The sequence below is a fragment of the Centruroides sculpturatus genome, unplaced genomic scaffold (assembly GCF_000671375.1).
Source record: "Centruroides sculpturatus isolate CEXI.00-Female unplaced genomic scaffold, Cexi_2.0 scaffold1479, whole genome shotgun sequence".
NCBI lineage: Eukaryota > Metazoa > Arthropoda > Arachnida > Scorpiones > Buthidae > Centruroides > Centruroides sculpturatus.
In genome coordinates, this window is record NW_019385779.1 from 50737 (window position 1) to 63286 (window position 12550).

General features: G+C 36.2%; 2 protein-coding genes across 5 annotated transcripts; one reads left to right on the top strand and one right to left on the bottom strand.

The window, feature by feature from the left end:
- The first annotated feature begins 1056 nt into the window (after window positions 1-1056).
- Window positions 1057-6680, top strand: LOC111642068 (excitatory amino acid transporter-like). Of its 2 annotated transcripts, XM_023388334.1 has the most exons (11): window positions 1057-1176; window positions 1243-2332; window positions 4151-4273; window positions 4343-4541; window positions 4610-4817; window positions 4901-5079; window positions 5170-5296; window positions 5418-5651; window positions 5745-5939; window positions 6001-6135; window positions 6199-6680. In XM_023388334.1, the coding sequence occupies exons 3-11, from the start codon at window positions 4172-4174 to the stop codon at window positions 6449-6451; spliced, it is 1632 nt and encodes a 543-aa protein (XP_023244102.1). In that variant the 5' UTR covers window positions 1057-1176; window positions 1243-2332; window positions 4151-4171; the 3' UTR covers window positions 6452-6680. The 2 variants fall into 2 exon arrangements, with proteins under 2 accessions (XP_023244102.1, XP_023244103.1); XM_023388335.1 differs by lacking the exons at window positions 1057-1176; window positions 1243-2332 and adding an exon at window positions 2813-3682.
- A 306-nt stretch (window positions 6681-6986) lies between these two features.
- LOC111642069 (peripherin-2-like) lies at window positions 6987-9566 on the bottom strand. Of its 3 annotated transcripts, none has more exons than XM_023388336.1 (5): window positions 9514-9566; window positions 8399-8632; window positions 7674-8309; window positions 7374-7605; window positions 6987-7308 (listed from the first exon to the last, which is right to left on the bottom strand). In XM_023388336.1, exons 3-5 carry the CDS (start codon window positions 8246-8248, stop codon window positions 7096-7098), a joined length of 1020 nt encoding a protein of 339 aa, XP_023244104.1. In that variant the 5' UTR covers window positions 8249-8309; window positions 8399-8632; window positions 9514-9566; the 3' UTR covers window positions 6987-7095. The 3 variants fall into 3 exon arrangements, with proteins under 3 accessions (XP_023244104.1, XP_023244105.1, XP_023244107.1); XM_023388337.1 differs by having other exon boundaries at window positions 8399-8552; window positions 9514-9530; XM_023388339.1 differs by having other exon boundaries at window positions 8399-8466; window positions 9514-9529.
- Window positions 9567-12550: the final 2984 nt, after the last annotated feature.

Genomic DNA, 12550 nt, shown 5'->3' on the forward strand with positions numbered 1-12550 from the left:
AATCCTAAAAAAAAAAAGGATCAACGGCTCCCTGTGTCCAATGTTATCATTATATATATTATATCATATTTTGGGTGTGTTAGGTTATTGTCGATTCTTATGGAACTTTCATTTTAATGAACAATGATTTGAAATAATTCAATTTTGTGTCAGGTTGGCCTCTACTAGGCCCCCCATAACAAAACTCTGGCTACGCCCATGACTAGGACCCCCTCCATAACAAAACTCTAGCTACGCCCATGCATATTAATATCTTATAGATCAATCTAACAGGAATTAACATTATGTGATCTGTACATGGTGTTTTATTTATGTTTTTTTTATACTTTGTTATAGTTAATATTTCATAATTACATCGTTTAATCCATTATTTTATCAGAACCAAATTTCAAAATACATAAAGTACATATAGCCTTTTACCTTTTTTTCCAACTGACTAAAATCTATATTTTATTTTTATTGTTTAAACAAAAGACATCTAATTCATTATCAGATTAAAAAGTTCTAAGTACATAAAAATAACTTCGTAATATATCAAACATGAAGAAACAAAAATACAGTAGTAGCGTGCAAAAAAAAATATTAAATGATTTATTGTTGATAGTTAAGAATTAACTAGATCCGATCTATGTGTAAAAATCCTAGTGTAGTCTAGAATTTTATTACAATAATAAATTTTCTATATCTAAAATAACTTATATACCGTTTATATGTATAATGTATGTACTCGTATATTTATAATTAGATTACATTAAATTTTTAAAGCCAATTATTTCGTTAAATATTTAAAATATATATATAGCCTATACACGTTTTTATACAAACGTAATAAATTCTCGATATAATGGACAAATAAGTCAGAAATGTATCGTACTTCATATAGGCCTGGTGGGTGTTTTATATTATATTGAGTTTATTGTTGGGTTATCATTTTATGTAGGTCTATAGCTTGCTTGTAATTTCGATATAGCCTACGTCAATAATAACTTACATCTACAGCTAAGATATGAGCAAATTTTAAACTTTTTGTGTGTAACTTTTTTTAACATTTGCATACATATACATTCTAAATGATTGTTATTTTAGTTACAGGTAGATAGTAGTGGGGATTCGGGAGCGGGTCATCTCCCCCAGCGGACGAGATCCCGAGAATCAGCCATCCGTTCGCTTCCTCAGGTGAATATGAACTATATTGTCTGTCGTTTTTAGTGAATGTATTTTTCTCATCTTAGTTATTCGCAGGTAACGATAGATCGTCCTATTTGGACGACGTCTTCCAAGTACTCTTCTGCACGCACCCTGTTCACCGGCCGGTGGTCATCGTGCCTTATAACCAACCGTGCCAAAAAAGCGGAAGAGAAGTCGGACCTCTGGAAGCGAGTGTTGTACAGTACATATCGAGGATCTACAGGGAAGTCGCGTCGACTCGGGGGAGAACAACGTGTACATATATCATCGGGAAAGCTACTCTTATGCGCAGCCAATGCCAGTTATAGTCGCATTTAACGTCGTATCCATTGGGAGGAGAATTCGAGCTCGCCTGTAAAGAGACGAGATTTCTGGACACAATGCCACTAGTCCCGATGGCGGTTGGGGGACCACTTTAGATAGTAACTGGATGCAATTTTCTTACTATTTAAAAGTACATCCGCCTATCTGCTCTGTTCTGTGTCCTGGAGCAACGGGCGGGTGGAGGGATCGAAGCGGGGACCGGGGGCGCCGGGGTCCGACCCGCGCCGGATGTTGATTTATTAGATTAATTTATTTTTTGAATATATAAATTGTTATAATAAACTGAATCTCAGAAATGAAATATATTTATTTTGATTCTCGTGGGTTCGGACCAGCCGAACCGGGCCGCTATAGCACATTCCAAGTCTGGGTGGCCCGGATATTTTTCTACTTCGTCCGTTCGCTGTGATAACACCGCGCAGGCCTTAATTATGGTTGTTGGCTCTGTATCTGTTCCTTTCTTCAATAAAATGTTTTAGCAAAGTTCTCATGTCTGAATTTAATTTTTTTCGACCAAACAATAAAATTAGCCCGACTCGTCGAAGGACCTCCAAACCGACCTTCGCGCCTTCGTTTCCGATTCTTACTCGTTTGCATTCGCTAATGGCTCTGGGAACTGTGGACGGACCGACTTTCTGTGTGGCTATAGAAAATACCTATCAACACCAAGGTTACTCGCGTCATCCTGTCCCTTCTCTCAATTACTGTTCGGCCGATAGGAGGAAAGGGATGGCGCGTCACGTGACCGGGCGCACTCCTAACTGCCATCTGCCATTCTCGCCATCGGTGTGTCGGCGTACGGCGGAATAGAAACTTCACGGTGCGTATTCGCTTTTTTTTTTTTATTATTATTATTCTGCTCGTTTCCATTCTTCTTCTCTCCCCATCTCAGTCGGACCTACAAATGAACGGTGCAAATTTATTTTAGAATCCGCTACAGAATCGGAGAGGTGTCGCGAGTGTGTGTCGGGACGGGAACAGCTTCCGAAAAACTCAGTTTATAAAATCTGACGGTGAGAAATGAAATGTTTACACACACACGCACAAGAATATCCGAACTCGATAAAGCGATATTTGCGTCATTCAGGGTGATCGGACGAAAGGGTTCGCATGGTGGCCATTATTAAGTGCCATTACATGAGTGAGAATGTCCTGTTTCACATCTACCGCCGTACGACACGTTCTTCCTCTCGCACTTGATTTATGACGCCGAGAATATCTGTTCAAGGTGGTTCGTACCTGTTGTCTCCCGGTGCACTGGCCCCATCTTCCTTATCTCTTCGTCTTCCGGTTTTACCTGATCTGTTCGTTTTTAGTTACATTTCTTATTTTCATTTCGAGAACGGTTTCACCTCGTGTTTGTGTAATGATTAGAAATGGTTGGGACGGGTTTCGCTCTCGGTTAACTTAAAACGTAGTTTTATTAATTAAAAAAACAGACAAAAAACTTTTTCAAATTATATTCGAACTCAAATTTAAACCTTGGCAATACTAAGAGTAACTGCAGAATTTTAAATGATTTTTAATTTAGCTTATTTCCTTGTTGACATTAAAATTTCTCAGATAAAAAGCGCGGGAAACTCAGTTCGGCAGCCCTCAAATTTCATAATGACCAGAACTTCCTTGTTAAGCGCGAAACTGTTACGAAGAGGCTAGTTCCCTTACTCATTTGGCTAATATTGTAAATGCCGTCATGAAAAATAAGAAGCATTCGTGCATTTATTTGTTACTCAGAAAAATCTATGGATTTCAAAAATTAGTAGAGGAAAGTAACAACTAGTAATTACACCGAAAAATACGAAGAATTCCTTTTTGTGTGATGATGAAAATGCCAAGATGAAGAGAGAAATTGTCTGTGCGGTCTTCCTTCAGGAGATTCTCAGGGATTTCCGTTGTGGACGTACTTGAAAAGAGCAGACTTCCTGCCTCTCTCGAACGACAATCGCTCTTCATTTCCTTCCTCGGATCGACCCCTCTGACGCAGCTCCTAACGGGTTTCCCTTTCTAACTTTGGATCCACTGCCGATTCGTTGGCAAACACTAAATCATTCTATAACCAGAACCAAATCTGGACCGATTTTAAATAGTGTGTCTTTTCTTGATACGAAACGGTGGGGGAAAAATAAGAGGCTGGACACTAATCTAGATCCAGCACCGGCCATCCAGCCAAGTAAGTAACAAATGTTATCAAAATATTTTCTTTATATCTTCATTAATTATTCCCTAAACAGTTTAACTTCTGCCGAACATAAATCGGCACAAGGTGTATTTATTAAAGTTTAGGTTTTAACCGGATATATTCATATGCAGTAAGACGTTTGTGATAGATTAGAAGAAGAAACTTTAGTATAAAAAGCACACTATTCTGTTCTTATCACTAAAACACTATTCACTTTGGTACAATTATCTGCCTCTTCATGTGATAGCCATTGATAAATAACCATTATAACTATCCATTTTTCTCCAATAGCACTAGATTTGTGCATCGTCTTTTACCTCGGCTAATGTCAGAATTGGGGAAACAATAGTGGCTTTAGGTTTAAAAGTCCAATTATTTTAAAATTTGTTAGAAGTTAGAGAAATTGCCATCTATATAAAAGTTTTCCTAAAGAACAAAGTTTAAAATGTTTATTTTCAGATCAGAGAGGGGTTTGGAGAAATGCCGGAACAGAAAACCGCTGACTCGAATGCCAAAATGCCCATGTTAAGCGAATCGAGCGTAATCAGATTGACGGAACCTACTAGGACGTTCGGACGAAAGGTAATGCTTCTATATCACTTTTTATATTACTTACATCGTGATTAAAAGTATTTTTTTGTTTTCTCCCAGCTGTGGAAATGGACGAAAGACAATTTGCTGCTAGTTCTCACCATTCTCGGCGTACTTTTGGGAATCCTGTTTGGTTTTTTGGCGCGATTCGCCGAATATTCCGATGACGTCATCATGTTGGTCTCCTTTCCGGGTGACATTCTCATGAGAATGCTAAAGATGTTAATCCTGCCCCTTATTATTTCTTCCATGGTTTCGGGTAAGTTACGGTATTGTGGTCTTTCGTTTGGATAATCATTTTTACTCACCGTAACGAATGCCGAATAGGTCTAGCCTCTTTGGATGCCAAATCCAGTGGGAAAATGGGATACCGGACCCTTTTATATTACATAACCACTACTATTTTGGCAGCCTTCATCGGCATTATTCTGGTTCTGGCCATTCATCCCGGTGATCCTTCCATTAAAGAAGAGGTAGGCACGGGTACTGAAGAGAAGAAAGTATCCACTCTTGATGCATTTTTAGACTTAATCAGGTACGACGGACGATGATGTTTGTTACTTTCGAGCACCATTAGTTTTTGATTGAAAAGAATTCACGGTCGTTAACTTTCGGCAGGAACATGTTCCCGGAAAACCTTTTGCAAGCCTGTTTCCAGCAAGTGGAAACCACCTACGTCAAAAGAAAACCTATGATAGTTCGAACTCATGCGGAAGATGGAACCAATATTTCTGTTTTTGCCAACGAAACTATTTTGAAAAGGAGTCTTATATATAAGGATGGAACTAACGTTTTAGGTAATATTTTTAAGATATTTCAAATCTCCAATTAATTTTAAATTTTAAAATTTAATTTGTCTAGAATTTCATATACAAAATTTCGTTTAGGATTGATTATATTCTGCATTGCGTTTGGCATCATTACCGGTCAGATGGAATACGAGGGCGAACTCATGGTCCGTTTTTTCGTTATTTTGAATGACATCATAATGCGTATTGTGGTGATCGTCATGTGGTGAGTATAAAAGTCAATTTCTAAACTGAAAGTGTTGTTCCGAAAATATTGTATACAAAGTAAAGTTATAAATATATATCTAGGAAAATAAAATAAAATAATCAATTAATTCTGTCTACAGGTATTCTCCGTTTGGTATTATGTCGCTAATCATTGGAAAGATTATGTCCATCAGCAATTTGGCTCTGACCGCGCAGCAACTTGGTATGTACATGTTAACTGTCATAACCGGTCTGATGATCCATGCGGTCATCACGTTACCCGGCATCTACTTCGCCTTTACCAGAAAAAATCCTCTAACTTTTTTCAAAGGCATGCTACAAGCTTGGATTACTGCTCTGGGAACAGCATCGAGGTAAGTTATAAATGATAAAATTAAAGCCTATTTACCTCGAATTCCAGGATTAAAAGCTAAAAATATCGGTATTTGCTATTGTGTTTATTTCAGTGCTGCCACTCTCCCCATCACTTTTCGCTGTCTAGAAGAGAATAATCATATTGATAAGAGAGTGACTAGATTTGTCTTACCGGTTGGTGCCACCGTAAACATGGATGGCACTGCTTTATACGAAGCCGTAGCTGCGTTGTTTATTGCACAAATGAACGGAATCGAACTATCGGCAGGGGAAGTAATTGCCGTCAGGTAAGTAACTTTCCGGCTCATTCGAATATTCATTTCGTTTATTGATTCCATCTCTCCACAGCCTGACTGCCACGGCTGCCAGTATCGGAGCCGCTAGCGTGCCTAGCGCGGGTTTAGTCACTATGTTGTTAGTTTTGACAGCTGTGGGTCTACCCACCCAAGATATCTCGATGATTGTGGCCGTCGACTGGTTATTGTAAGTATCTGTTAATTTGTATGGTCACTTACGACACGCATCCATCTCTGGTTCTTTCCTCAGGGACAGAATCCGGACGTCCATCAATGTTTTGGGTGATGCTTTCGGGGCTGGTATCGTCTATCATCTTTCCAAGTCAGAGTTGGACAAGATCGACGCCGAGCATGCAGCTCGACAAGAATTAGAACTGGTCGAAGCGGGTCAACTGAGAAAGATATCTGTCACTGGGCGAGCTAGTTTGAGCGAGAAGCCTACGGGCAACATGAACTTCCTGGGCAGCGGAAGCGGTGACGGAAGTGGCGAAACTCAAATTTAAGATAAAGCCATTCTGGCTCAACGCAATAAATCAGAGCCTTAGTTCGGGACTCCAACTTTTTTGATACTTTCCTCCACTTAGTTCAGATAATTGTACATAACTTTGTAATCTCGTATCACTATCGAACAGCTCGTGTACATTCTGCTTTCAGATACGCCTTCCACACATCGTTCATCCATGATCTGCTGTCCGATAGAACTCTGAAATTTTTTGTAACCTGATAGTGTTTATTAAATTATATATAATTAATTTGTCCGATTTATCCGCAAATATTATAAGAAGACGCAAATTGATGCCGACGAAATTCGGCAATTATAGTATCGATCGACCTGTTTATAACTGCATCCGCTTTTCGTGTCGCACCGACCTGATGAGGAAATACAATTACTGCCGCACACGGACGTTGACGTCAATGCCTCTGACGTCACAACGCAATGCAAAACACAATATCGCGTAAATCATTCGCTTTTGACGGATAACCTCCGATCAATTAACGTCGCGCTAATCTTTTTCTTCCGGTTTGTTATTTGTTCCTTTTGGATTTAATCAAAATTATCCGCGAGAATGTCTTATTTCTACATGAATTTATTAAATATAAGTTTGTGTACATTAATTGGATGATTATCATTCGATTCTGTTAGATGTCAGTTGTCTCTCCTCTTAAAGTTAACCCGTTTGGTTCTTTCCTCGTCTGTTTCTAACTCTTGTGAGTCGTACTCGGTTTCCGACCATACGACCGGCTCTTTATTCTTTTTCTTGCTCTTCCATTCAATCAACCAACCCTGGATCACATCTTTTTTCTCCCACTCCGAGATGGAGGATGTTTGTAAATAACGACTTATCACACAAACGAATATCTGAAAAAATATTTTGTTTAAGTAAATAACTAGTTAGAATAGATTTAAATGCGAAAAGTACATACCTCCAAAATCAGACTACTAAAGAAAAAGGATCCAACTCCAATCAAAACGACTCCACCCAAGAAGTCCATCAAAGCATCTCTGCAACCTCTTTTAAATAAAGTAAGATTGATTCGATAATCGTATTGGTAATGGGCTTTATTGCTTCGAACCAAGTTATTATGGCATTCCCCCAGATAACTTGGATCACAACAGCTAAACGGAACATTCTCTGTATAATACTGACCGTCTTTTCTAAGAATTAGAAAATTATAAGTTAACTTTTTCATTCTTCCAATCATAAATAGAAATTAACCACTCACTCGACCACGTTGGGTTCTTTGGGATCAACGAATTTTTTATCTATCCACGGCACTCGGAACCAATCTTCGTAATCTTTTACTCCACAACAGGAATAATGGATTTGAGTGTTATCCACTACAATTTTGACTTGTTGTCTGAGACGATATTGTTGGAGACTGGAGGATAGGCCAAGAGTCAGAGCTTCTTCTACCTTCGTGATGTGACCGTAAACAATCATGCTGGTTATAAATATATAAATAACCAGAAAGACACAAGAATAAACATATATCTTGAATAGCGTCATAGTCTTCGCATTGACTTCTCCTTCTTCCAGCTGACATCGCACTGATAGATATATTCCACAAAAAGATAAAACGATGATAAAGCTTCCGGCAGTATACAAAATAGAGGGCACGGTGTAGGCACTATAGTAACTTTTAAGGAAAGATGCTTGTCCTTGGAAAGAGGACTGGACGTAATAGGCTACTGACATCATACTTAAACTGACGATCAATCGAATTACGCTGGTCACTAATAAAACCAGAACTAGAGTGTGTTTTGTATCAGGCTTAAACGTAACTTGTAACAGTCTCATTTTTGAATAAATTCCTTTTTTTTTCTATTGTTAATCCAGTATTGTTACAAAACAGCATCATCTGTGCCAAACCATAATTGATTGCGTGTTAATACGAGTATTTATTTATAAATAACTTGCTTATAATAACTTGTAATCTTTTCAACTTACCTGTTATTTTATTTAGGACATATACAACTTTTTGAAAGCGGTGACAACTCGTACTGCAATATGCTCTGCTGTGATAGTACATCGTATTAGAGCAATCGCTTCTCGATAATTTCGCGCAATCTTTTTAACGTATCGCTTCGATTACGTGTCCTTACTGAGATTTTGATGAAACTCAGTCCCAGTCATTAACTTATATAACTACATCCAGAATCATTTTTAAAAATTCTGTAATAACTAAACAGGAACAGAAAGCACTTTAAATCGATTGCGATTAAGCGCGACGACACTCGCGAACCAACGCACTCCGGGCCATGTTATTTGCAAGAAAAGTTGTGCCAAGTTTTATTAATTTTGCGCCAGTTGATAAACAGTTTCTGAATTGATTCAAGTGTTCGAAAATAAAATACAGTATCGCTTGCTCGGTTAATCCCGAATAAAGACGAATTGTCCATTTCTGTGTAATGCGTATAGGTTATAGTATTAGCGTTTTATAAAATGACCGATCGAGTCACAATATATATTATAAAACTTTTATACACGATAATTAGTCATGTGAGAAAACGTTAACGATTTATACAAGCATTAGCGCCAATAAGTTGACTCGTGCCAAATTCGAATGCGGAATAAGTGAGCAGTAATGTGTTAAGTATTAAAGGTAAAATGCATTCTGGCCCCTGCCTTGTTAGAAAACTAAAAACATACGATTCGATCTTTTCGTGTTTAAAGAAATTATATTGTATGTCGAATGCTTCGAAAATTCGTAGAAAGCTGCCTTTGACCCTCTTGATTCATGGAGGTACGCGTGAAAGAAACAGAGTAATAATAATTATAACTTTCAACAAAGCTTCCAAAATTATCTTATTCCAAGTATAATATTCACAAAACAGATATCTACACCTCCTCATTTTAAAATAAGAATAAATGGTTCGTTCCACAAGACGTTAAAAGTCTTATGAAACGAACCATCTATTATTCTATAATTAATATTCTATAGTATATACCTATTCTTCTAAAGAAAATCAAATATATAGTTAGCTAAACTTTTAATAATTATATTTCCTATTTCAAATAACTATATATATTTTATTATAAAATTAAATAAATGAAAATTTCACCTCATCAATTTAGAACATAAAATTATTCATTTCGAAATTTTTAAAGTTTCAAGTTTATTCCAATAAACATTTTTTTTTAAAAATAGAAGTCTTTTTCACTTAAAATTTAAAATCATTATAAAATTCGAAATTTATATTATATTCTAAGAAAAGAAATTCAGCAATGAGTTGCATAACTTTCCCGGCTGTTAAAAAAATAACTTTTACAGTATATTTTTAATTATTATAAAATGCCAAAAGGTTTAATTTTGAAGGTAGTGACGAGTTTCATTTAAAAAAAAATTGTAAGCGCTAATAACGAATATTCATTAAGTCGGACCCATCTCGAGATATGACACCCCTTTAACCACCAAAATTTAATAGCATCAATGCCATTAAACACAGGCTACCGTGCCAAATTTCGTTTCTTCATCTTGAAATATTAGAAACGAAATATAGACGTCAATACACCAATGCACGCACGCACGGGGAAGTTTTTTGACATTTGGGGGGTTAAGGGGGTCTCAAAACGTAGAGATTTTTCAAAAATAATAAAATTTGTTGAACCAAAACTGTCGGAATTTTTCTGCCGATTATTTTTCGTGTGTTGGCGTCTATCTCGTTTAATATATCAGGATGGGGTAAAAAGGAAGCAACGAAATTTGACACGGTCGCTTGTGTTTAAGGGCATTGATACTATTAAATTTTGGTGGTTAATTAAAAGTCGAGGGGATGGAGAAATAAAGGGTGACTACGTGTCCTATCTCGCGTGGGAACGGACTTAATGAAAATTTAGTTTTTCAGACGACTCTTCTTTACTCTCAAAATTCCAAATTTCGGCATTTTGAAGTAATTAAAAATATAGAACGTTTTAATAAAATCTCCTAACAGATGACATCACACATAATTTTATTTATTTATTATGATTAATAATATAAAAGTTATTTTTAAAATAAAATCTCATAAAGTTACGCAACTCGTTGCTAGATTTTAAAAATTATTAAAAGGATGGTGGAAAATGGAGAATTGATCATTTTGAATTGATAGATTAATACCAATTATACAAATTAGCGTGTGATTTATACTCTGATTCCTTAAGGAGGAATAGAAAAAGTATAAAATCATTGCATTTCTTTTCACTAGAAATTATCGAAATTTTAGTTAATCACATTCGAATTCAAAGTGTAGGCCTATGTGCTCATACTTTTCGACACGCGTTTCCGTGAAATATCAGTTTAAATTTTTCTGTTTGTACAATATTACTTTGTTCACTGGAGTTATGCGATATGAGGTGTTATATTAAAATTAAAATTAAGTAACAAACTGATTGCTTTGGTATCAAGGAGTGATGCAACACCAAAAGCATCCCGCCTGGATACTCCTATTTTTACTGTCCTTGCAACAAACAACAAATAGTTGCTGGGGTATATTTGTACATTATTACTCTTTCCTGTTGTGAAAAGTTTACAAGATTCATATTTGTTTATCCAGTCGATCCAAGTTTCCTCCAATTTCTCTGCCCGATTCTAATTTCCGTCGATTCTTATTCATTCAAATTTCATAGTCTTTGCACGAACAAAAATTACGAAATTCGGAAAAATAAGATACTGTTTTTTCCTACAATTTCATTATTTTATATTTTAAAAATTGCATTTCAATTCAACAGTTATTCTATATTTAAATTGTCGCATTTTTATCTAAATACAAATTAAAATATTTGCAAAATAATTTATGCCACGTCTCAGAAATGCTTAATCCAGTCTTCGGATCATCACGATTTGCCTTCGTCAAACTCGCTTGTCTTCTCTCAAAGAAAATATAAATCATGGATTAACACTTCTGCCACAACGTCTCATTTACGCTGTTCGCTGATTAGGCACGTATTGTTTTGTCTTCAGTTGCTCATTAGGAAGATCAACATAGTTAACGGAAAGGAATATTTACGAAAATCGAATTCGAATTTAGATCTTTGTTAAGGATAGAATCATCTTATCTCTCGCAGCGAGACAATCGAACTATTTCAATTCAAACACAAATTTATCGTATTTATACAGACACTTGGCAAATCACAGAATTAAAATTTATTCGGTTGATACGTGTTTCCTTCGTTTATACACGTTTCGGGCATTTCTTGCCTTTCTGGAAACGTGTATAAACGAAGGAAACACGTATCAACTGAATAAATTTTAATTCTGTGATTTGCTAAGTGTCTGTATAAATACGATAAATAATTTGTGTTTGAATTGAAATAAATTACTGGCACGGTTTCAAAAGTACCAGAACAATCGAACTAGTCTTAGGGTGCGACTATGCAGACGCGAGCGAGCGAGAATATGTGGCGAGAAGAGACGAGACGCGATAAATATCAAAACCTGTCAGATATGTGCAAGATCCAGAAATTCGTTCTCTCCAGCGTTATTTCTCGCTTCTCGTTTGTGCATGGTTTTCCTTTGCGAAAACTAAATCGCTCGCAACCTCTCGCTCGCTCGCTCTAAATTCGCGTCTGCATAGTCGCACCCTTATTCCTGAACCTATGTTGGTCGTGTAAAAGTGCATATTACAGCTTTGTACTGTTTACTTTGAAACAATGTTTAGCTCATCGGAGCGCAGTAATTAGTACGATCCTAATGTGATAGAAAGAAATTCTCATCTGCGACTAAATATAAAGTGATTTATATCTTCAACTATTTCAATTCTGTTATTTCATTTACCAGCATAACTAGTTATTATTAATTATGGAATACTTGAGAGGTTTAAAAAATAAACGATTTTTAAACCTATAGGTCAGTGTTTTTCAATTCTTTTTTTATTTCATGGCACACTTGAACCTATAAATTTAATTTCCGCGGAAGAAATCACATGATTTAAAGTTGCGTTTGTAAACATTCCATCGCTGTATTACTTGCCACTTTACAAAAATATATAGACGAAAAGAATCAGGTTAAATAAACCAGTATTGTTCGTTAAAATAGCAGTAGGTTACAATAGTTATTTAATTCATAAATTTTCATTTTAAACGAAATAACTCGGTGTTATGCACATATAATTTTGCTTATGA

Coding starts and splice junctions, on each gene's coding strand:
- LOC111642069 (XM_023388336.1), bottom strand. CDS start 8,248: ATGAGACTGTTACAAGTTACGTTTAAGCCTGATACAAAACACACTCTA. Junction 7,606..7,673: donor AAAGAACCCAACGTGGTCGA/GTGAGTGGTTAA, acceptor TCTAATTCTTAG/AAAAGACGGTCAGTATTATA. Junction 7,309..7,373: donor TTAGTAGTCTGATTTTGGAG/GTATGTACTTTT, acceptor ATATTTTTTCAG/ATATTCGTTTGTGTGATAAG.
- LOC111642068 (XM_023388334.1), top strand. CDS start 4,172: ATGCCGGAACAGAAAACCGCTGACTCGAATGCCAAAATGCCCATGTTA. Junction 4,542..4,609: donor TATTTCTTCCATGGTTTCGG/GTAAGTTACGGT, acceptor AATGCCGAATAG/GTCTAGCCTCTTTGGATGCC. Junction 5,080..5,169: donor GGATGGAACTAACGTTTTAG/GTAATATTTTTA, acceptor AATTTCGTTTAG/GATTGATTATATTCTGCATT.